At 48.7% G+C, this 23,683-nt stretch overlaps 1 protein-coding gene across 1 annotated transcript in view; it reads right to left on the bottom strand.

Annotated features, from left to right (window-relative positions):
* The window catches only part of LOXHD1 (lipoxygenase homology PLAT domains 1), a 202,363-nt gene that overhangs the window by 76,349 nt on the left and 102,331 nt on the right, over nucleotides 1-23,683 (bottom strand). The window contains exons 19-26 of the mRNA XM_049697900.1: nucleotides 22,340-22,808; nucleotides 21,735-21,889; nucleotides 19,484-19,617; nucleotides 11,105-11,271; nucleotides 10,247-10,351; nucleotides 5,863-5,991; nucleotides 4,561-4,725; nucleotides 3,881-4,062 (exon numbers count right to left, since the gene is read on the bottom strand). Of these exons, the coding sequence (XP_049553857.1) occupies nucleotides 3,881-4,062; nucleotides 4,561-4,725; nucleotides 5,863-5,991; nucleotides 10,247-10,351; nucleotides 11,105-11,271; nucleotides 19,484-19,617; nucleotides 21,735-21,889; nucleotides 22,340-22,808 (1,506 nt within the window). The remainder of the gene's footprint in view (nucleotides 1-3,880; nucleotides 4,063-4,560; nucleotides 4,726-5,862; nucleotides 5,992-10,246; nucleotides 10,352-11,104; nucleotides 11,272-19,483; nucleotides 19,618-21,734; nucleotides 21,890-22,339; nucleotides 22,809-23,683) is intronic.

Here is a 23,683-nt window from a genome sequence, read left to right as displayed (position 1 = left end):
CCTTTGCACATGCTCCCCCTGCCCCTTCCCTTTTCTCTTCTTTACCTAAACCAGTGTTTGTTCAACCTCATCATTCAGGTCTCAGCTCATGGATCACTTCTTCAGGGAACCCCCCTGACCACCTTAAGAAAGTCAAATCTCTTCATGTTAGGGCAGCACCCTATAACCACCCCCCACAGCAGTTCTTAGAAGTTTGCATTTACCTGTGTGATAAAGAAGGTGTGATACTTTCTTCTCTACAACTGAAAGCCACAAGGGTAGGCATCACATCTGTTTTGCTCATCACTGCATCCCCAAAGCCCAGAACCTACATTCTCAATAACTATTGGCTGGAAGGATGAAAGAATGATTGTTTCCTCATTTGAAAAATGGGTATGACGAAGTCAGCTGGGTTCTCTCACATGCAGTGCTGAACCTTAGCCACCAAGGTATGTATGAACATCCCCTTGAATGAAAAAGCTGATTACGTGCGTGCCACAGTGAGTCCCTGAAATTCAGGAGCTGTGCTCTCCCGTCTCTCCTGCCTGGAGCCTAGGGGCATAAGGTGCAAGGGAGGAGCTCAGCCAGGAGTGACTGATCCCCAGATTCTTCCCTCGGAGCCCTCTAAGGAAGCAGGGAGGTGGCCAGACACAAGGCAAGGCAGCCACTCAGCTGGCACCTGTCTCCCCGGCCCTCTCTCTGCCAGGCTGCCCTCCGTCATCCCACCAGGTCCCACTCCAGGGCCTCTCCCAGTTCTCATGTATCATATTCTCTTCTGAAATGGTGCTGTAGGCATCAGTTCACACCCTGCCTCAGCCCTATGGGGATCTGAGCAATCACAGGTGGATATAAACAAGGAAGTCGGGGTAAAGGGAAAAGAGGGTAGGGAAATATGGTACTACCCAGGTGCTCTGGCTCATGGTTGGTCCACGGAATTCATGCCTTTTGCTTTGGCAGTTGGGGGTTAAAGAGGGTGTGCAGACTTGAGTTTCCTGGTAGCAACTGTGCAAAGCTACCTGCCTGGCCTGCTCCATCAAGGTCTCCGTGCTACAAAGAGATGGCTCCAGGATGGATGAAAGCTCCCGATGAGTGAATGGCATCTGAATGAGTCATTCATCAAATGCAAAGCCTCTATAACTCTAGACAGATGTGACCTGGGAATGAACTAGAACAGCTCCCACCACTGCATACCCTCCACACACACACGCCCACAGTCAGCAACCATGGGAAGGCCCATCAGCCCTGCTTGAGAAACCTCCCCCTATTCCCACCCCACCTCCATCCTTCCCAGTTGCAGCCCTACGAGCTGTGTGATCTAGACAAGGCACTTGACCTTCCAGGTCTCAACTGCCTCATCTATCAAGTAGGAAGATTGCTCAGCTGAAGGCAGAGGCATGGGCAGAGCAACCCTTCGAGGTCACTCCTACATCTAAGATCACAGACGTGCTTCTTCTTGTCAGTGATTCTCTCCTTCCAAGTGACCAACATGGTGCCACATTGCTGGAGACACCCTGAGTTAACCAGATGCTATAACTGTCATTGCTTCTGCTGCCCTGCAGCTCCGCTCCAACTCCCCGCTGGCCAGCTCACCCATGCATCATCAGAGAAGTGGTGTCCCCCACGAGTCCCCGGGCTTTCTGAATCATTAAACGGAGACCAGTGATTTCACAGGGCCTTATCCTCTGACAACAGGAGAAACAGGAAGCTACGGGTGAGATCGTGGCTCACAGAATCTGCACTCAAGGACGCTGAGCTGCCAGGCAGCTGGCGAATGGAATCGTTTGCCAGCCTAACTCTTGGAATAGTGACTTGGGACACCAAGTGCTGAGGACAAGGTTGGCACATGGGAAGTGCTCAGTAATTATTAGCTATTGTTGTTATTTTCCCAGCCGATCCGTGTGTCTGAGGACGAGGCCATGGAGAGAGGATGGGGCTTGCTCATGAGTTAGAGGCTGAGCAGAACCAGAACCCAGGGTTATGGGCTCGCAAACCAGCGCTCCACCTCTTATCTGAAGATCAACTGGAAAAGAGAAATGGAGAGACAGGGGCACAAAGCGATCTCATTTGTTTCTAAGCTCTCATACACGCAGCTCCCAGATAGATTTGAAGAGAAATAAGATAGCAACAAATTGCTGGCAAATTATAGCTGCCCATTAGGCGGACTTCATTAATAAAACTCCCCAGAAGCCATGCTGAGGTGTAAGCACAGCTCGGGCCCCTGGCGGCGTCAGGCTTGCACGACGCACACGCCTTGACATCTCGGGTGGGTGAGGTGTTGCTCTGTGTGCGCAGATGAATCACCCTTGAATTTTCCTTGTTAAAAAACTCCACCAAGGTGGCGCAGTGTTTGAGAGTCCGCCTGCTGATGTGGGGGACATGGGTTCGTGCCCCGGTCCGGGAGGATCCCACATGCCGTGGAGCGGCTGGGCCCGTGAGCCATGGCCGCTGAACCTGCGCGTCCGGAGCCTGTGCTCCGCAACGGGAGAGGCCACGGCAGTGAGAGGCCCGGGCACTGCAAAAAACAAACCAAACAAACAAAACTCCACCAAGGTGGCAAACTTCCCAGAAGTGCTGACTGCTCCCAGAGAAGGTGGGGAGGGGAAAGGGTGTCCCCCAGGGCAGACACAGCCCGAGGAAGAAGGAAGGGGCTCTGGACTTTGTTTCCCACCAGAAAGTAAGGGGCACATCTGAAAAGGTCCCCACTACCTGGCTCCCATCTCTCGTCCTGCAGAGTCATCCCCTTCAGGTCCTGCTCCATCTCGTCCTCTACCCAAGTCGCATCACTCTCCTCCTATCCCCTCTGGCCAAACCTCAAGCCACTTGCTGTGTTGACTTCCACCTCTGGCCATGATGTTCCCCTTGCTAGGAATCCTTCCCTCCTTGTTCCCGCTTATGTCCACTTTCAGTCCAGCTCAAAACCACCACTTCCAGGGAGCCCTCTCCCATCTCTGAGCACCTATAGCACTCTCAGCCAGCCCCACTGTTTGCCCTCATCACCATGGACTAGTCTACTACAGCGGCTAAGAGCACATATTGTGAGCCAGTCCTCCTGGCTTTGAATCCTGCTTCCACTATGCCTTGGTTGTGTGATTTCATGTAAGCTACTAAACTCTCTGTGCCTCAGTTTCCCCATATTTAAGCAGGGATGATTAAAGCGCAGAGTTGCTATGAGGGTTAAGTGAGGTAATATGGGTAAAGCCCTACGATGGTGCCTTCCTACCCCTAGGATCAGTTACTATGATGATCGCCAGACTCTCTCATTAGCCTCGTGTGAGATCTGGAGTTCCCCAGCTGGACTGCAAGCCCCTTGCAGGCATAGTCTGGGTCCTCTTCTTCCCTTGTCTCTCCCACCCCACCTGGCACGCGGTGGAGTGCACAGGGAGGCACGGGACTGAGTGCAGAGAATACCAAGGTGTGGATGTGGTGACATACATCCACAGTAACTGTCGATCGACTCTCAGGCCAGAGTTGAGGGGGAGCCGAGGAGTATACGGATGCCCTTTTGTATATGAGAGGATTGGCCATAGCTCAGCAGATGAACGGGAGACAACTATATGACGAGAAAGTCTGGGAACCGGCTCTCTCCACGGGTCTCTGTTGTTGGTAGCACTGGAGATGGCCCCAATGGAACTGGAATTGTGCTTCTAGCTCCCTAAGCCCTATGCACTCATGATCACCTTTGATTCAGACACTGGTCCTGGAAGGGCAGGTTCACTGTCCTCCTGGCTACTCAGATGCACTGAGGCTCAGAGAGGTTGGATGGACTGCCTGTCTCCCTCACTCACAGCAGCGCATCAGACGGAAGGCACATGTCAGACTCTGGACAAAGGGCTCCTTCTTGTCTTCTGGTCCATCCCGCCCCCAGTCCTGGCTCCCCCGGCTGCCTGCCAGACCCAGGTACCTCCATTATGAAGCGGGAGGCGGACTTCCTCTCAAAGAACAGCTTCTGCTCCCTCTTGTTGGTGCACAGGTACTTCTGCTGGGTGCACACAGCATCGCAGCCATAGATGATGATGAAGATGTTGGCGTTTGTCCCAGCGGCAAAGACATCACTGGTGTAGAGGGTGATCTCGTAAGGGACAACTAAGGGTGGGGGACAGAGGGCAAAGTCAGAGGGGAGGTGAAAACAGGACCCAGGCAGGTCAAGTTCTTCACGAGCACCACCACCCCAGATGGTCTCCTCACTGGGAGCTGCTACCCAGGGACCTGAACCTTCACATGGTTGCCTAGCAACCACAGGGTGAGGGGAGGTGTTTTGTCATGCCTAGTGCCCACAGAAAGCTCCTTTCACCTCAGACCAGGGTCTCCGTGCCTCTCCCATCACAGAGCTAGTACAACAGACTGGCTGAAAGCACAGGCACTCTGCCTGTTGTCACCAGCTAGTTTGAGGTACAGTGTGGAATACATCCCATATTTCCTTTCCCTGGGTCCAGGGCTCTGTCCACAGCCAGCACAGGGCCAGGGGAATTTCCAAGGTGTGCCTGGCCAAGGGTCAACACTGGATGATGGACCGGGACTGAGTTGGGGTGGTGAGCAATGGGGTGCAGAAGGAGGCCCAGCCTTGCTGTGCAAGATTCCTACATGGTGTATACAGCCTTGTCTGAAGTTCCGCGTGGAAGAGGTCCCTGACAATGGCACCATCGTCTTCATTCTTGGCCAACCAGCGGCCACAGGGGAATGTCATGCACCTTCCAAGGGATGGGGCGTCCACCTCTACCCAGTCTAAAAACCAGCCTGGAGCCTTGCCTGGAGGGAAGGAGACACAGAACTCATCAAGGACCTCTACACAGATGGTTTTCTGTGAACAACTTCAGGGACTGCAAACATGCTTCCCTACTCGACGGCTGGCGCTTACAGCTCCACCGTGAACATGCCATCCCTCTTGCTTACAGCATTACTGAACTGATTCCCCTGCACCTAGCTGAAGGCGGATCACACTCCAGCCTACTGTCAGTGAAATTAGCAAGAGCAAAGGAGCATGGGGAGGAGATGACAGGAGGCAGAGAGTCTGAGGGGAGGGAAGCAAGCACACTGTCCAAGGTGGAAGGTGCTCCGAAGAGGGAGCCCAGAGATGCCAGAGGGAGCCTGTGTTCACGAGGACTCCATAGTTCCACCCAGCGACGGGGCGAAACACTGGGCTCCCTGGCCTCAGTTTGCGATGCAGGAAGGCAAGGGAAACTAGTGAAGGATCGATGCTCCTCCCTGGGAAAATGAGTGCTCAGCTTTAAAGAAAGAAATGGAAGCCAGGCAGAGACCCTGTTCCTCAGTCCCAGAGGGAAGGAGGAAGGCCTCCTTCCTCAGGCTTAGAAGATATGGTTTGAAGACCAAGAAAATGAGTCTGCTTTACTGAGAGAGAACAAACTTGGGCACAGCTTTTGTGTGGCTGCAGTGTCAGTGGGTTCTGGGAAGAACTGGCTCCATCAGTGGTTCTCAAAGTGGAGCCCCCGGCCTAGCAGCCTCAGCATTACCAGTGAGAAACATAAGCTCTCGGGTCCCACCCCAGACCTACTCCAACCAAAGGCTGTGGGTGGGGCCCAGAAATCTGTGTGTTAACAAGCCCCCCAATGTGGCTCTGATACACATTCAAATTTGAGGACCACTGATCAGGGATTCTCAAATCTGGCCGCCCACTGAAATTTCTGAGAGTGCGGTTTTGGGGAAAGCTTTAAAAGTCACCAGCGTCCTGGCCCCTCCCTGATCAATTAGACCAGAATCTCTGCGTGCAGCCAGGACTCTACCAGACTGGAGGGACTGAGGAAGCTGTGTCATTATGGAAGGCAGATGACATCCAAGTCTACCTCAGATTCTTGCCTAGACACCCACGGGGACCTGACCATGGTCCTCACGTTCTTAGCCAGGAAAAGAGGGAGGGAAGGCAGAGACCTGTGTTGTCATGGCCGATCCTGACTTTCCACAGATCTCCCAGGTCCAGGGTCTCCACTGTGAAGATTTCGATGCTGTCCCTCTCAAACTTGTCACTGTTTGTCTTGGAGGATTTCAGGAGGGTCATTCCTGCCAACCAAATGACCCCAAATGACTGGCTGGGCCTGAGACCTTCCAACCTAGTCTGACCACCTTTTTTCATCTCTCCTCATAATGACCAAATTTCTGAACTTTCATCAAATTTAGACTGTACAATTACCATCCACTTGACGTCTTTGGCATTTTGTGTGTGTGTGTATGTATGTCCTTTTATTAAGCTTTACAATAATCTTTTGACATATATATTATATATATATATTTATTTATTTATTTATTTATTTATATATATATTTATATATTTATTTATTTTGCTGCACACGGGCCTCTCACTGTTGTGGCCTCTCCCGTTGTGGAGCACAGGCTTGGGACGCGCAGGCCCAGCGGCCATGGCTCACGGACCCAGCCGCTCCGCAGCATGTGGGATCTTCCCGGACCGGGTCACGAACCCGTGTCCCCTGCATCGGCAGGCGGACTCTCAACCACTGCGCCACCAGGGAAGCCCTTGACATATATATTTTTATTTCCAGTTTGCATCTAAAGAAAAGGAGACACACCCAGAAATTAAGTGTCTTATCCAAGGTCATCCAGGAGGAAGTGGTGGGGCCCTAAGTCAATGTGTGCTCCCCTTTCACAATCCCCACGTTTCTCCATGGCCGGGAGGGAGCCAGTGACAGAGCCACCCTCCCACGCTCCCTGGGGAAACAGGGCCTCCCCTGCAGGGATGGGGCATGCAGGAATTCTCTGGAGACTCTTCTCTGGATGACAGAAGGAGGGTTGGCTTCAAATGCCCCTGACCAGGCATCCCACATACATCATCTGTCCTGGGACTCTGGCTGCGCGTCAGTCTGAAATTTAGGGTGGTTTCAGGATCATCATCATCTCCTCCTGCCTCAGCTTTCAAGTCTCCTTAACCCTGTAAGTCCCACCTCATGTAGGAAGTCTTCTGATAATCTAGACTCATTGCAGACTGGTTTCAGCACACAGAGTCAGACAGACCTTGGTTAGATGCCCGGTTTTGCCACTTAGCATCTGGGTGGCCTTGGACAAATTACTTAATTCCCTGAAACTGGTTTCCTCGAATGTCAAAAGGGATGGTCTTCCCCATAGAGTTGTTGTGAGTATTTAATAAGATGATGACTTGCGTCTTCAAGAATGTGCCTAACACATAGCAATTCCTTGGCAAATAAAAGCAGTTGTTAGGGCCCCTCAATTTCATTGACCATGGCTCAGTAACTATTGCAAGGACGTTCATTTATAAGTTTTGGCCTGATTCATTCATTATATCTGCATTACCTAACCTAGTAAATAATAATAATAATAAATGTTTTATTGAGTGTCATTTTGTCTCAAATATTTTACATGTTCAATTTCATTAAATACACAACTCTATGAGGCATGTACTAATATAATCTCCATTTTACAAATGGGGGAAACTAAAGCACAGAGAGATTAAGGAACTTGCCCAAGGTCACACAGCTAATAAGTGGTAGAGCAGAAGTTTAAACCAATCAGTCAAGCTTGAGTCCATGCTCTATATCACCACAGTGCTGAATTAGAATAAGAGCACCCCAAAGTCAGGGATTAAGCTCCTTCATTCTTCAGCAATTCTTGGCATAGAGCTCTGGACCCACAGGGTTTTGAGCAAATATGGGATGACTACATATTTGAGGGACTGGTTCCTCTCTGAACTCAGACAGGATGGCTGGACACATGGTCCAAGTGGATGGCTGACTCCAGCACTACATTCCACCTTCTCTGATTGCCTTGACAGAGGCTCCAGAAGGACCCCAAGACTCCCTGAGCATCTCATCTGGAGAGTACCATGGAACCCACTGGCTGAATCTCACTGGAGGTTGGGAAGAGCCACTGGTTCCCAGGTTGTTATTGAGGTAGAGATAGAGTTAGGGCTACCTCTGCCTTTAGAACAGAAGGAGAAAGTTGGCAAAAGACACAGAGAAGAGATCACTCGCTGTTTGGACCGAGGAGCCCGTTTGCTACAGTTTTGAAAGTCAAACAGAGTGACACCTCAAGGAATGGCACAGGAAATGGTAAAAACTTTCAGAAAGGCCTGGACAAAGAATCGGGCACCATTACTTGGGGAGAGGATACCGAAGGGAAGATGATTGACATGGCTTCCAAAGGTGGTAGAGGTGGTAGAGGCAGCAGTGAGGACCAAGAGAGGGCAGGGGGCTCTCTGTCCCCAGAATGCAGTAGGCCTGACTTAGTAAGATTTAGGAAGAATTTTAAAAGAACTGGCATTCACAACCGAGGCAGACAAGTCACCTCACAGGGAGATTTTTAAGAAAAAAGGAATTGCCTTTCTCTGTTGGGGCTAGTTGCATGAAATCTTTCAAGAGTCAGAGGCATGCAAGAATACACAATGGGGAAAGGATAGCCTCTCCAATAAATGGTGGAAATGGATGTCTACGTGTAAAATACTTAATTTGGACCCTTATCTCATACTGTACATAAAAATCAACTCAAAATGAATTACAGATTTAAACAGAAGGACCAAAACTGTAAAACTCCTAGAACAAAGCATAAAAGAAACACTTTATGACATTGGTCTTGGCAATGACTTCATGAATATGCCACCAAAAGCACAGCAACAAAAAATAAAATTAACAAGAGGGACTACATTAAACTAAAAACTTTCTACACAGCAAAGGAAACAACAGAGTGAAAAGGCAACATACAGAATGGGAGGGGCTTCCCTGGTGGCGCAGTGGTTGAGAGTCCGCCTGCCGATGCAGGGGACACGGGTTCGTGCCCCGGTCCGGGAAGATCCCACATGCCGTGGAGCGGCTGGGCCCGTGAGCCATGGCCGCTGAGCCTACGCATCCAGAGCCTGTGCTCCGCAACGGGAGAGGCCACAACAATGAGAGGCCCGCGTACCGCAAAAAAACAAAAACAAAAGCAGAATGGGAGAACATATTTGCAAACTATATATCTATAAGGGGTTAATCACCAAAATATATAAAGTAATCTTACAACTCAAATACAAAAAAACTAAGAACCCAATTAAAAACGGGCTAAGGACTTAAATAGACATTTCTCCACAGAAGACATAAAAATGGCCAACAGTATAAGAAAAAAGGCTCATTGTCACTAACCATGAAGTAAATGCAAATCAAAACCATAATGAGATATCTCACACCTGTCAGGATGGTTACTATCAAAAAAACAAAAGGGGACTTTCCTGGTGGTCCAGTGGTTAAGAATCTGCCTTTCAGTGCAGGGGACGTGGGTTCCATCTCTGGTCAGGAACTAAGATCCCACATGCCACGGGGCAAGTAAGTCTGCGTGCCACAACTACAAAGCCCACATGTCACAACTAGAGAGAAGCCCTTGCACTGCAACAAAAAGCCCGGGCACCGCAATGAAAGATCTCATGTGCTGCAAGTAAGACCTGATGCAGCCAAAAATAAATAAATTTAAAAAAACCCAAACAAACCAAAAGACAACAAGTGTTGGTGAGGATGTAGAGAAATTGGAACCCCTGCACACAGTTGGTGGGAATGAAAAATGATTCAGTTGCTATGGATAATAGTATGAAAGTTCCTAAAAAAGTTAAAAAGAGAACTACCATATGAACCCACAATCCCAATTCTGGGTATATATCCAAAAGAATTGAAATCAGATTCTTAAAAAGTATTAGCGCTCATGTGTTCATTGCAGCACTATTCACAATAGCTAAGAATGGGAAAAATCCTAAATGTCTATTGACAGATGAATGGATAAAGAAAATATGGTATGTACATACAATGGAATATTATACAGCCTTGTAAAAGGATATTCTCCAATATGCAACAATGTGGATGGTTCTTGAGGATATTATGCTAAGTGAAATTAGCCAGACACAAAAGGATGAATACAGCATGACTCGATTTAAATGAGGTATCAAAATCAAATTCATAAAATCAAAGACGGAAATGGTAGTTATCAGGAGCTAGGGATAGGAGGAAATGGGGGTTTAATAATCAACAGGCATAAAGTTTCAGTTTAGTAAGTTTAATAAGCTCTAGAGATCTGCTGTACACCACATACCTATAGTCAATGACCATGTATCGTACATTTAAAATTTGGTAAGAAAATAGATTGCATGTTAAGTATTCTTCATAAAATAAAATAAAATAATAAAGAGAATTTAAAAATATGGTTTCTTAAAATAAAAGAGAGAAAGAGGGAGAGTCACGTCCAGTATTTCCTTGGAAAATTGCACTGAATCTCCCAGTCTCCCTGGAGGGGAACGTGGGTGAACCTCGGCCCTGCCTTGCTCTCTTACCAGTGTCATCTTGAGTGCCAAAGAGTGTGATGAAGACGTTGGCATCGGTGCCCGCATTCTTCTTGTCCCCGGTCTTTATGGTCACTGAGAATGTGGTAGATTTATCTGCCAGGAGAAGAGTGTGGAGAAGTGAGTGGTAGATTCCACCTCCCATGAAGGGAGGAGGAAGAAAACGTACTGAGCATGTTTCTCTGCTCGTGTTGGCTGTTTTTATGAATCACTTTACTTGTAGCATGTGTTCTTCTGCAGCTGCCTTTAGTCTGGAAACTTCCTGAAGGCAGAGATGAGGTCCCCCCACCCCACGTCCAGCTCACACAGGAAACCCTCAATCAGTAAAGTTGTAGGATGCTTGGGGAAGACTTGGGGTGACTGTGGGGTTCAGAGACTCAAGAGCCAGGAGCCCTGGTGTGACTCCTTCAGGTTGGGAAGTTTTAGGGATGCATGTTTCAAGGAAGGGAACACAAGCGTCATAGAACTCTTGAAAGTTCATTCTTTCCCTTGACGAAAATATCCATATTGAGAGTCTATAATGTGCCTGGAGGGGAGGACACAAGTCTAAGTCAGAGTCAGCTGTAACTATTCTATTCTATTCCATTCCATTCCATTCCTTCCATTCCATTCTATTCCTGACAATAACTCCATGCTAGGCCATGTACTTTATACCCAGCCATATGCTAGACATGTGAGGATACGCCCCCTTCACCTCCCCATTCTTGCCATGGAGGAATGAGAGAACAGATAGATTCCCAGGGAAGGAAGTGCCCAGAGCCCACAGGGGAAGGGAAGATGGAGACCTAGTGGGGGAGAGACAGAGGAAAGGGGTGCTGGAGGGGAGAAATCAGCTCTAGGTTAGGAAACCTTTCTGCTCCAGGGCCAGGTTGTCGAGGGGGTTGCTGTCATCTCCCCCACCCTCCTCATCCTCGCTTGGTGGAAGCACATAGGACTCATCCACTGGCAACAGCTCCCTGGACAGCTGGCCGTCATCCTCCTCCACTGCCAGCCAGCGCTGGCACGGAAAGTAGTACCTGTGGGGACAGGGGGTGAGGAGAATTGAGGGATGTCTCTTTGGAAAGGTGTCATGAAACAGTAGTCATGGGCTGAGGAACGAGAGGCCATCATGGGGCCCAAATGCTCCCCTGTCTTCCCCCGCACCCCCAGCATTGCCCTCCCATCCTACCTAGCCTGGGAGTCACCCCATTAGTCACTTGGCTGGAGTAGACAACAAACATGGGATGTGGTTTCCATACAGCCCCACTGAAAATGGCTGGGTAACAGTGCCTGGAGCACAGCAAACCCTCAATCAGGGTCCTATTGGAGGAATCTAGAGGAAAAGGGGCTTCTGGGGACTGTTCCAGCCTTTTCTAGAATCAACCTGTTAGCCAGAGCCACTTTGGCAGAGAATGTTGTACACATAGGAGGGGCTTCATACCCAAGGGCTGAATTAGTGGATTTTAATGGAATGACCCAATGATGCTTCTGGAAGGTGCAAAGAGTATGGCTAAGGAGCTGGCACAGCAGACAGCGGGCATCACCCAGGGAAGGGAGGTCCGAGGTAGACTCCTCAGTGGAGAGGCTGAACCCACAGCAAGGAAGGCGCCTGGACGGAAGGGAACTAAGGATGGGGGCCGAGAGAGGCAGCAGGGTGCGGGAACTGAGGACTCGCCTCTAGAGCCAGACTGGGGTTGAATCCTGGCTCTGCGGCCTACGGTCATGTGAGTTTGAACAAGTTTCTTTACCTCTTTGTGCAAAGGTTGCCAGATTTAGCCAATAAAGTCACAGGACTCCCAGTTAAATTGGAATTTTAGATAAGCAAGTAATAATGTTTCAATATAAGTATGTCCTATCTAGTATTGGGGACATACTTATACTAAAATATTATCCATTGCTTATCTGACATTCAAATCTAATTGGCCATTCTGCAGTTTATCAGGTAACCCTCTGTAGAATGAGGATGATAGTGCCTATTTCATAGGTGGTTGTGAGAATTTCCCGACTCAAACATTTTTAAGTGCTTCAAAAAAATGCCTGGCTCTCAGTATGCTCTTGGTTAGGAATTTGCTAAAACTATTGTGAAGATGATGATGATTCTTTTTAACGCTTCCTTTCTTCCTCTTCAGTCCATGCCTGGGATCTCTGGAGGTTGTGGGCTGGACAGTTCCCACTGGGCCCCTGAGCTTCCAGAACAACTCAGAGGGTTTGGGGATGCAGCCCATCTCTACAGCCCCATCTGCACCCCTTCCCCACCGCTGTCCAGGTGCATAAGAGGCATTCAGGGTCTGGTCAAAGTCTGGAGAGGTGGGAGCAGTGTAGGCCAAGGGTCTCGTCCCTGTCTGAGCCCCACATCCTCCTACAGTCCTTACTGCTTCCCAACGTCAGCATGGTAGAGGGGCAGCGCCAGAGGACGCCACCTCGGCCCAGGGGCTCGGATGGGGCACAGAGGGGCACCTGTGTATTGAGAGATGTGGATTTAAAGGGTGGGAGGAGCTCAACCTTGGGAGATATAAACCAAATTGCTATGACATTAGTGTTCAAGTGAAAAATGTATATCGTTCCACTTCTCTGCCTTTCAAATATATGAGTGGGAAAGTTAAACTTTTACTAATTTATGAATAATAGGCTTTAGTTCTAAATTATGGCCGATTAAGGAAGAGAGACAGAAGTAAAGAAAAGAGTGGGATTGGGGCCGAGGTGGGGTAATGAGAGTATGGGAAGCTGGAGGAGGACAGGGACAGAGGGAGAGAGATGCATAAAGAAAGAGCTGGGGGAGACTGATGCTGGGAGAGAAAAAAGTCAGTAAGAGGGGAAGGCACAAGCCCTCCCACACCCGTGAAGAGCGCACGCACAGGGAGTCAGAGCCTGGCTTCTTGGCACCACCCCTGTGGTCCCTGAGATACCTGCACCATGAAGTTAAAGGCCCTTAGCACGCCCATGGCTGCAGCCTCCGCAGGCAGGAGAACCAGAGCTGGAGCCAGGATGGGCCTGAGCGCTGGACGTTTAGCCTCTATCCTCACAGCAACAACAAGCACTCACAGGAGGTCTAGTGGAGGACTGGGCCTACTGGCCCCTCCCCTTCCTCCCACAGGAATAAATCCTGCTCAGGCAGGTCTGCAGAGGGGAGTAGGTAGGGATTTTTCAGAAGCAAAGGGGAAGAGAGGCATGCAGGTGTTCTGGCCAGGTATGCCCACCACTCCACTTAAGCAAGGGCAATGGAAGGAAGAGCCAGGGGTTGGGTCAGCAGGAGGTTTAAACTGAGCGTTGGAACAAAGCTCGGGGCCACTAAAAGTATGAGTTTCACTTGCAAGTTAAACTGGAATGAGTGGATTGCAAAACTGAACGCTGTAAAATGTATTTAATATGTTCCCATTTTGTGCATAAAGGCTGGAGCACATCAAGTATGTCAACTGGTGGTACTGGAAGAGCGGCATAGCAACAGTGGGTCTGGAATTCCAGAACTCTGGGTTTGTGCCCCTGCTCTTCCCCTTACACTGTGTGGCTCCTGGGCCCCGAGTTTCATCACCAAGAAGGCCTCTGCGGGGTGTGAGCAGAGGAGGGACGTGGCCTAAGGGCTGGATGGCTGTAGACACTAGGAGGGCCTGGGTGAAGCAGAGGCACCAGCCAGGAGGCTCTGACCAGGGGGTGCTGAAGATGGGGAGAGGGGGTCTGGCTGAGCTTTTCTGACACAGTGGCGATGGACTGGGGGTGGGGCATGAGCGGCAAAGGGGAGTCAGGGTGGAGTCACTTTGCATGGAGACATGTGACTGGGTCCAGGGGCAGCTGAGGGATGAGGTCAGTGTTCATTTACCCTTCTGGCTGCAAAGGCCTTATTCCTGAGCTAATAAAGGTCATGGGAGGCCACAGGCACTGTCGGGGAAGACGGTGTCTCTTTGAGAGAGAGAGCAGATTTGCTGCTCTAATTTTTCTTTCTCTGAACGGCCATTTTTTTTTAATTTGAATTCTATTTTATTTATTTATTTTTTATATAGCAGGTTCTTATTACTTATCTATTTTATACATATTAGTGTATATATGTCAGTCCCAATCTCCCAGTTCATTGCACCACCACCACCCCACCCCACCCCCACGCCGCTTCCCCCGCTTGGTGTCCAGATGTTTGTTCTCTACATCTGTGTCTCTATTTCTGCCTTGCAAACTGGTTCATCTGTACCATTTTTCTAGATTCCACATATGTGTTAATATATGATATTTGTTTTTCTCTTTCTGACTTACTTCACTCTCTGTGACAATCTCTAGGTCCATCCACATCTCTACAAATGACCCAATTTCGTTCCATTTTATGGCTGAGTAACATTCCATTGTATATATGTACCACATCTTCTTTATCCATTTGTCTGTCGATGGGCATTTAGGTTGCTTCCATGACCTGGCTATTGTAAATAGTGCTGCAATGAACATTGTTGTGCATGTGCATGTTGAATTATTGTATTCTCTGGGTATATGCCCAGTAGTGGGATTGCTGGGTCATACGGTAATTCTAATTTTAGTTTTTTAAGGAACCTCCATACTGTTCTCCATAGTGGCTGTATCAATTTACATTCCCACCAACAGTGCAACAGGGTCCCCTTTTCTCCACACCCTCTCCAGCACTTGTTGTTTGGAGATTTTCTAATGATGCCCATTCTAACTGGTGTGAGGTGATACCTCATTGTAGTTTTGATTTGCATTTCTCTAATAATTAGTGATGTTGAGCATTTTTCATGTGCCTCTTGGCCATCTGTATGTCTTCTTTGGAGAAATGTCTATTTAGGTCTTCTGCCCATTTTTTGATTGGGTTGTTTAGTTTTTTTTAATATTGAGCTGCGTGAGCTGTTTATATATTTTGGAGATGAATCCTTTGTTTGTTGATTCATTTGCAAATATTTTCTCCCATTCTGAGGGTTGTCTTTTTGTCTTGTTTATAGTTTCCTTTGCTGTGCAAAAGCTTTTAAGTTTCATTAGGTCCCATTTGTTTATTTTGTTTTTATTTCCATTACTCCAGGAGAGGGGTCAAAAAAGATCTTGCTGTGATTTATGTCAAGGAGTGTTCTTCCTATGTTTTCCTCTAAGAGTTTTACAGTGTCCGGTCTTACATTTAGGTATTTAATCCATTTTGCATTTATTTTTGTGTATGGTGTAGGGCGTTTTCTAATTTCATTCTTTTACATGTAGCTGTCCAGTTTTCCCAGCACCACTTTTTTTTTTAAATTTATATTTATTTATTTTTGGCTGTGTTGGGTCTTCATTGCTGCACGCGGCTTTTCTCTAGTTGTGGGGAGTGGGGGCTACTCTTTGTTGCAGTGCAAGGGCTTCTCATGGCAGTGGCTTCTCTTGTTGCAGAGCATGGGCTCTAGGCGCATGGGCTTCAGTTAGTTGTGGCACATGGGCTCAGTAGTCGTGGCTCACGGGCTCTACAGAGCAGGCTCAGTAGTTGTGGTGCACGGGCTTAGTTGCCCTGTGGCACGTGGGATCTTCCCGGACCAGGGTTCGAACCCGTGTCCCCTGCATTGGCAGGAGGATTCTTAACCACTGTGCCACAAGGGAAGTCCCCAGCACCACTTACTGAAGAGACTGTCTTTTCTCCATTGTATATCCTTGCCTCCTTTGTCATAGATTAGTTGACTATAGGTGTGTGGGCTTATCTCTGGGCTTTCTATCCTGTTCCATTGATCTATACTGCTGTTTTTGTTCCAGTACCATATTGTCTTGATTACTGTAGCCTTGTAGTATAGTCTGAAGTCAGGGAATCTGATTCCTCCAGCTCTGTTTTTAACCCTCAAGATTGCTTTGGCTATTCGGGGTCTTCCATGTCTCCATACAAATTTTAGGATTTTTTGTTCCAGTTCTGTTCTGTCTGTATGATCTGTCCATTGGTGTAAATGAGGTGTTAAAGTCCCCCACTATTATTGTGTTACTGTCAATTTCCTCTTGTATAGCTGTTAGCATTTGCCTTATGTATTGAGGTGCTCCTATGTTGGGTGCATATATATTTATAATTGTTATATCTTCTTCTTGGATTGATCTCTTGATCATTACATAGTGTCCTTGTCTTTTGTAACATTCTTTATTTTAAAGTCTATTTTATCTGATATTAGTATTGCTACTCCAGCTTTCTCTTGATTTCCATTTGCATGGAATATCTTTTTCCATCCCCTAACTTTCAGTCCGTACATGTCCCTAGGTCTGAAATGGGTCTCTTGTAGACAGCATATATGTGGGTCTTGTTTTTGTATCCATTCAGCGAGCCTGTGTCTTTTGATTGGAGCATTTAATCCATTCACATTTAAGGTAATTATCGATATGTATGTTCCTATTACCATTTTCTTAATTGTTTTGGGTTTGTTTTTGTAAGTCCTTTTCTTCTCTTGTGTCTCCCACTTAGAGAAGTTCTTTTAGCATTTGCTGTAGAGCTGGTTTGGTGGTGCTGAATTCTCTTAACTTTTGCTTGTCTGTAAAGCTTTTGATTTCTCTGTCGAACCTGAATGAGATCCTTGCCGTGTAGAGTAGGTTTGGTTGTAGGTTCTTCCCTTTCATCACTTTAAATATGTCATGCCACTCCCTTCTGGCTTGTAGAGTTTCTGCTAAGAAATCAGCTGTTAACCTTATGGGAGTTCCCTTGTATGTTATTTGTCGTTTTTCCCTTGTTGCTTTTAATAATTTTTCTTTGTCTTTAATTTTTGTCAGTTTGATTACTATGTGTCTCAGTGTGTTTCTCCTTGGGTTTATCCTGCCTGGGACTCTCTGCACTTCCTGGACTTGGGTGGCTATTTCCTTTCCCATGGTAGAGAAGTTTTTGAGTATACTCTCTTCAAATACTTTCTTGGGTCCTTTCTCTCTCTCTTCTCGTTCTGGGTCCAGTGTAATGTGAATGTTGTTGCGTTTAATGTTGTCCCAGAGGTCTCTTAGGCTGTCTTCATTTCTTTTCATTCTTTTTTCTTTATTCTGTTCTGTAGCAGTGATTTCCACCATTCTGTCTCCCAGGTCACTTATCCGTTCTTCTGCCTCAGGTATTCTGCTATTGATTCCTTCTAGTGTATTTTTCATTTCAGTTATTGTATTGTTCATCTCTGTTTGTTTGTTCTTTTATTCTTCTAGGTTTTTGTTAAACATTTCTTGCATCTTCTCGCTCTTTGCCTTCATTCTTTTTCCGAGGTCCTGGATCATCTTCACTATTATTATTCTGAATTCTTTTTCTGGAAGGTTGCCTATCTCCACTTTATTTAGTTGTTTTTCTGGTGTTTTATCTTGTTCCTTCATCTGATACATAGTCCTCTGCCTTTTCATTTCGTCTGTCTTTCTGTGAATGTGGTTTCTGTTCCACAGGCTGCAGGACTGTGGTTCTTGCTTCTGCTGTCTGCCCTCTGGTGGATGAGGCTATCTAAGAGGCTTGTGCAAGTTTCCTGATGGGAGGGACTGGTGGTGGGTAGAGCTGGGTGTTGCTCTGGTGGGCAGAGTTCAGTAAAACTTTAATAGGCTTGTCTGCTGGTGTGTGGGGCTGAGTTCCCTCCCCGTTGGTTGTTTGGCCTGAGGTGACCCAGCACTGGATCCTACAGCCTCTTTGGTGGGGCTAATGGTGGACTACGGGAAGGCTCACGCCAAGGAGTACTTCCCAGAACTTCTGCTGCCGGTGCCCTTATCCTCGTGGTGAGCCACAGCTGCCCACCTCCTCTGCAGGAGAACCTCCAATACAAGAGATAGGTCTGGTTCAGTCTCCTGTGGGGTCACTGCTCCTTCCTCCTGGGTCCTGGTGCACACACTACTTTGTGTGTGCCCTCCATGAGTGGAGTCTCTGTTTCCCCCAGTCCTGTTGAAGTCCTGCAATCAAATCCTGCTAGGCTTCAAAGTCTGATTCTCTTGGAATTCCTCCTCCCATTGCCAGACGCTAAGGTTGGGAAGCCTGATGTGGGGCTTAGAACCTTCACTCCAGTTGGTGGACTTCTGTGGTATAATTGTTCTCCAGTTCATAAGTCACCCACCCAGAGGTTATGGGATTTGATTTTATTGTGATTGCACCGCTCCTACCATCTCATTGAGGCTTTGCCTTTGGCTTTGGATGTGGGGTATCTTTTTTGGTGAGTTCCAGTGTCTTCCTGTCGATGATTGTTCAGCAGTTAGTTGTGATTCTTGCAAGAGGGAGTGAGCGCACGTCCTTCTACTCCACCATCTTTTACCAGTCTCCCATGATTTTACATCTATCTCCCAGGGCAGGCTTTGCTCAGAGTTGCTCGCTCTACTTGCAAGTGGTTGGAGCTGGCTCAGCACAGAGCCCTTACTGCTGCTCAATACCAAGGAAACAAAGAAAAGAAACTGTACAGCACCAATGAGAAAGGATGGCGATGGAAGAGGAGGAGATAAGGGGAGTGAGCTCCTGGGGCTAGTTGTGAATCTGAAGCACGGGCCAGCAAACTATGGCCTGTGGGCCAAACCTGGCCCACCTGCTTATGTACATCCCACAAACTAAGCAGAGATTTCACATCTTTAAATGGTTGAAAAAAATCTAAAAACAATAATATTTTGTGAAATGTGAAAATTACTTGCAATTCAAGTTTCAGTGTCTATAAATGAAGTTTTAGTGAAACACAGCCACTTCAATTCACTTAGCATCATCTATGGCTGTTTTTCTGCAGCAAAGGCAAAGTCGAGCAGTTGTTACAGAGACCAAATGGCCCTGAAAACCTAAAATATTTGCTCTCTGGCCTTTACAGAATAAGTTTGCTTATTTCTAGTCTAGAACATTAAAACAATGTCCTGGAAGTCACTTTGTACATGGAGAGACTTATGGGTTCTAAGTCTGGCCATGGAGATTGGGCCATGGCAAGGACAGAAAACCTGACATTCTGAAATGATGGAGTCAAGAACTGGATTGGATGTCCTACCAGACTGTCACCTGACAGGGCAAGCAGCTGAGGGGCTGCTCAGGGAGAGCGAAGGGAGGGAGGCAATGCCCACCCAGCCAGCTCCATGGGCCAAACCCACATCCTAGACACCCCACCCCCACCCTCACCCACCACAGCCACACCACCCCCACCCTCACCCACCACAGCCACCCCACCCCCACCCTCATCCGCCACAGCCACCCCACCCCCACCCTCACCCACCACAGCCACCCCACCCCCACCCTCACCCGCCACAGCCACCCTATCCCAACCCTCACCCATCACAGCCACCCCACTCCCACCCTTTTTTCCATGACTACTTCGTGGCAGGCATGGCCTTCCCTCCCTCCCCTCCAGTCCCACTCACGTGATCTCGTTGTTCATGTCAGTGATGTCTATTCTGTCCAGGAACCAGCCTGCTCTGTTGCCCGAGTTGTCATGGCGAATCCGAATCTTGGTCAGGGGGCCAAGGTCAATGGCGTAGATGGTGAAGGTGTCTGTCTGGGAAGGGTCAGAGTAGCACACTGGGGGGCAGCCCTCCCCACCTCGCCATCAGCTTCACCTTCCCAGGACTTGGGGCAGCCTGAGACCGGCTGTAAGACCCAAAGCATCAGGGGAAGGCGGAATGGAAAATGCAGTCAGTTGTCTGGTGTTCGGTCTACTCTATTGGTTTTTGTTTTTGTTTATTGAGTTATCATTAATATACAAAATTATATTAGTTTCAGGTGTGCAGCATAGTGTTTTGATGTTTTTATACATTATGGAATGATCACCACATAAAGACCAGTTACCATCATTGTTACAACATTATTGACTATATTCCTTATGCGTACATTCCATTCCTGTGACTTACTTATTTTATAGCTGGAAGTTTGCAACTCTTAATTCCCTTCACCTATTGCACTACTGTCTTTACACCTGCACCTGCCAGGGAGGTCTCACTTTCACTGTGTCCTGCAAGGTGGAGGGAGGAGTAGGAGGGTGACGAAGGTGACCATAAGAGAGGAGTAGAGGAGAAAACAGGTTGGCTGGGCGCTCCCTGTTGTGTTATGGGGAGTGTGTGTGTGTGTGTGTGTGTGTGTGTGTGTGTACGGCCTGTTGCTTGGGTGTGTGCTGAGACCACGTGCTGCGCGTGCACATACGTGCATAAACTCCTTCAACCATAAATTTTAATTAAGTACCTACTATAAGCCAAAGTGCAAATCTAAAGTGACTGACAGAATTCGGAGTGTAAGACTTGGATTGCTCACCATTCAGGTGAGAAGAGAGACTGTGTACGATACAAGTATACACATACGCACTGGAGGAAGCAGATGATACCAGGACCCATTGAAATTTTGTATACCCTTCACTTAGATTTTGCAACATGTGCTTTCTCTCCCACACTCTCTTGCCCTTTCTCTATTTTTTTTCTGAATCATTTGAAAGTATATGGCAGATATCATGATCCTCCACTCAAATTCTTCAACATAGATTTTCTAAGAACAAGGACATTCTCATATAATCAGAGTACAGTGACCAAATTCAGGAAACTTAAAATCAACACACTATTATCTAACATACAGTCCCTATTCAAATTTCATCAGCCGTACCAGTTACACCCTCTATAGCAATTTTTTTCCAATTCCAGCCATCATAGTGGCTATAATTTTTAAATGAAAGTACTGAAATACAGAAATAAATCCTGATTCTCAGGTCATGGGAAGGCAGTGTTGAAGGAAAAAGCAGGGGATATCTGAAATAAATCAAGCAATGAGCCCAGAAGTATTTTTCATGGATTTGGTTTATTTCTGGTTTTTCTCTGTGTTGATAAGGGAATCTGGCTTTGGGATGGGGGCAGAAATGTGAAAGGTGAGATGAGAGACAGTCTAGCCAGAGGATGCAGTAAACTCTCAAAGGACAAGAATGACAGATGTATTTTTCCATGCTTTTCCTACTATACCTAAAAGAGGGAGAGGTATGCATTTCTCTCAATGCTCAAAAGCCTTTGTGGCGTCACTGCCTCAGGATGCAGGTCGGGCTTCTCAGCCTGTCCTTCAAGGCTCTCATGCCCTCACCCCTTAAACTGGTCCCGTCAAGCTTCCCAGAGGCAGCGCCCACCATGGCTTGGCATTAACCACAGCATAGCGAGAAGACCCACTGTCCTCCAACTGGCCTTCCACACTTCCACTCCCACGTCTTTGTCATGCGGTCACATCTTCAGAGAACACCTCTCTCACTGTCATCTTTAGACATGGACACCATAGTCACCCACCACGGCCCAGTTCACATCCCTCCTTCTCACTAAGTTTCCCCCAAAGCACCATCTTATGGTCAGCACTTCCTCCTTGAACCCCTGCCCCACTCACTCAGCGCCTGAGCATCTGCTACCTATACTATCTCCAGTTAGTTGCTGTGGGCTTCCTGGCACTGATCCCCACCTGTGCCTTTCTTAGGTCCCCACCACAAAGTGCCGGTGCTTACAGAAGAGGCACTTCCATTCTACCTGGCTGGATTGAACAGAGCACACTGCTGGACACAGCAGTGCTGTGCTGGGTGGAGCTGCCTCAGGAATCACCAGAGGGCTCTCTCCATCTGGGTCCCACCCACCGCCTGGGGTCAGAGAGCCCAAGCCCTACCTGCCCCTGCTCAAACTTGTTGGACTTGTCCGACTTCTTTAGGGGCCGCTCTCCCGTGTCCCCATATTCCTCCCCGTAGATGGTCAGGAAGACATTGGCATCGGTGCCAGCCTTGGGCACACTCCCCGTGATCACCTGGACCTCGTAGGTGTTGGCTGGGGACACAAAACACACAGTGTTGAGGACACCTGGGCCTCGGGGTGGACCTGAGGCTCAACCCCTCTGATCTAGCCAGATGGTGGGAGTAGGAAGGACCTCCGGGTACACCCGCATCTACATTAACCTAGAATTGAACCCGTCCCTCCTCCCTACCCAAGACTTCTCTTTGCCATGAAGCCCAAGAGGCTGAGAGTCCTGGCAAAACTCACAGTCAGCAACCCTCCTACCGATGTCCCCCACGTGGAGTTACAGCGAGTTATACCAGGGCTCCTTCCAAGAGTCTCAGGACAAGGGCAATGCCAACCCCAGCAAAGAACTGTCCGTGGAGGCATTTCAGCAGAGGGCAGGTGAGGAGAGCCATGGGCCCCCCACGTGAGAGGAGAGCTGGGCACCCTCCCCCTCCCTGCCACCCCCCAGGGGACCGTCTGACACCTCCTCAGGCTTACGCTCAGGACCCTCTCGGCCTGCGGGCACCAGCTCCACGACAAGTTCATTGTCCTCCTTGCCCCGGGCCAGCCAGCGGTGGGCGTCAAACTTGTACTCCTCGATCACCTCCTGCATCCCGGGTCCGAATTCCTCCTCCTCCTCCTCCTCCTCGGTTTCCTCGTCCTCCTCCTCCGACGAGGACTCCTCCGACGAGGACTCTTCCTCCTCGTCCCCCTCATCCTCCTCGTCGCTGCCCTTCTTCTTCTTCTTCTTCCTCTGCAGCTTGGCCTTCAGACGCTCCTTTTTGAGCAGCTGCCGCAACTTGTCCTTCTCCTTCTTCCTCCGCGCCTCCTCCTCGGGCGTGAGGTCCTCCTCCCGCACTGCCGTGTGCCGCAGCCACACGGTGTCCACGAACCAGCTGGGGCTGAGGCCCTCGCCCGTGTGGCCGAGCCGGATCTTGAAGACCTGGCCCACATCCGCCGCCTCCAGCTGCTCAAAGCGCGGGGCAGTGGCTGGGGGTCGGGGGTGGCATCCGCCCCGCCCCCTGAGGAGCCTGGCGCGTCTTGCGCCAGGAGCGTGGGATGAAGAGGCTGGGACCTCTGAGCTCAAAGTTGCCACCGCTCCTCCTCTCGTGCACGCAAGCCTGGTTTCCCTTCCCGCCTCCCCCTCCCCGCAAGCGGGTGTCCTTCTAAACCCCTGTACAGAGGGCAAAGATGGTCTCCCTCCCTCTCTTTCTCTTTCCCCCTTTACACACACACACAGACACACACACACACACACACCCCACACACACACCCTACACACATCACACTCATTCCTTTTTTTTTTTTATTGCGGTACGCGGGCCTCTCACTGTTGTGGCCTCTCCCGTTGCGGAGCACAGGCTCCGGATGCGCAGGCTCAGCAGCCATGGCTCACGGGCCCAGCCGCTCCGCGGCATGTGGGATCTTCCCGGACCGGGGCACGAAGCCGTGTCCCCTGCATCGGCAGGCGGACTCTCAACCACTGCGCCACCAGGGAAGCCCTCATTCCTATTTTTTTTTTTAATTCCATATCTTCATCTTTATTCCCTCACGCAGAATGCCTTCATTCCTTCCTCTACCTCTAAAACCTATTCATTCTCATTCCTGAGCTTTATTATTACCTTATTTTTTTTAGTTTGTGCTTTTCTGTGCTCTCCTTCCGAACATTTTTTTTCAGCATTAATTATATATAAATTTTGCAAGAAGCAAAAAATAAGTGTTATTTTTCAAAAAATAGAAGTCTCCCCCAGGCCCCTCCCACACACCAGCGTCTCCTCTCCCTGGGAGCTCAGAGGGGAGAGGGCCCAGAGCTTGGCCCGGCCTGGATGCCCTCTTTGCCCA

This window comes from Orcinus orca, chromosome 15 (genome assembly GCF_937001465.1).
Source record: "Orcinus orca chromosome 15, mOrcOrc1.1, whole genome shotgun sequence".
NCBI classification, from domain to species: Eukaryota; Metazoa; Chordata; class Mammalia; order Artiodactyla; family Delphinidae; genus Orcinus; species Orcinus orca.
The sequence above is the reverse complement of the archived record's forward strand: the minus strand, read 5'-3'. Positions and strand labels throughout refer to the sequence as shown.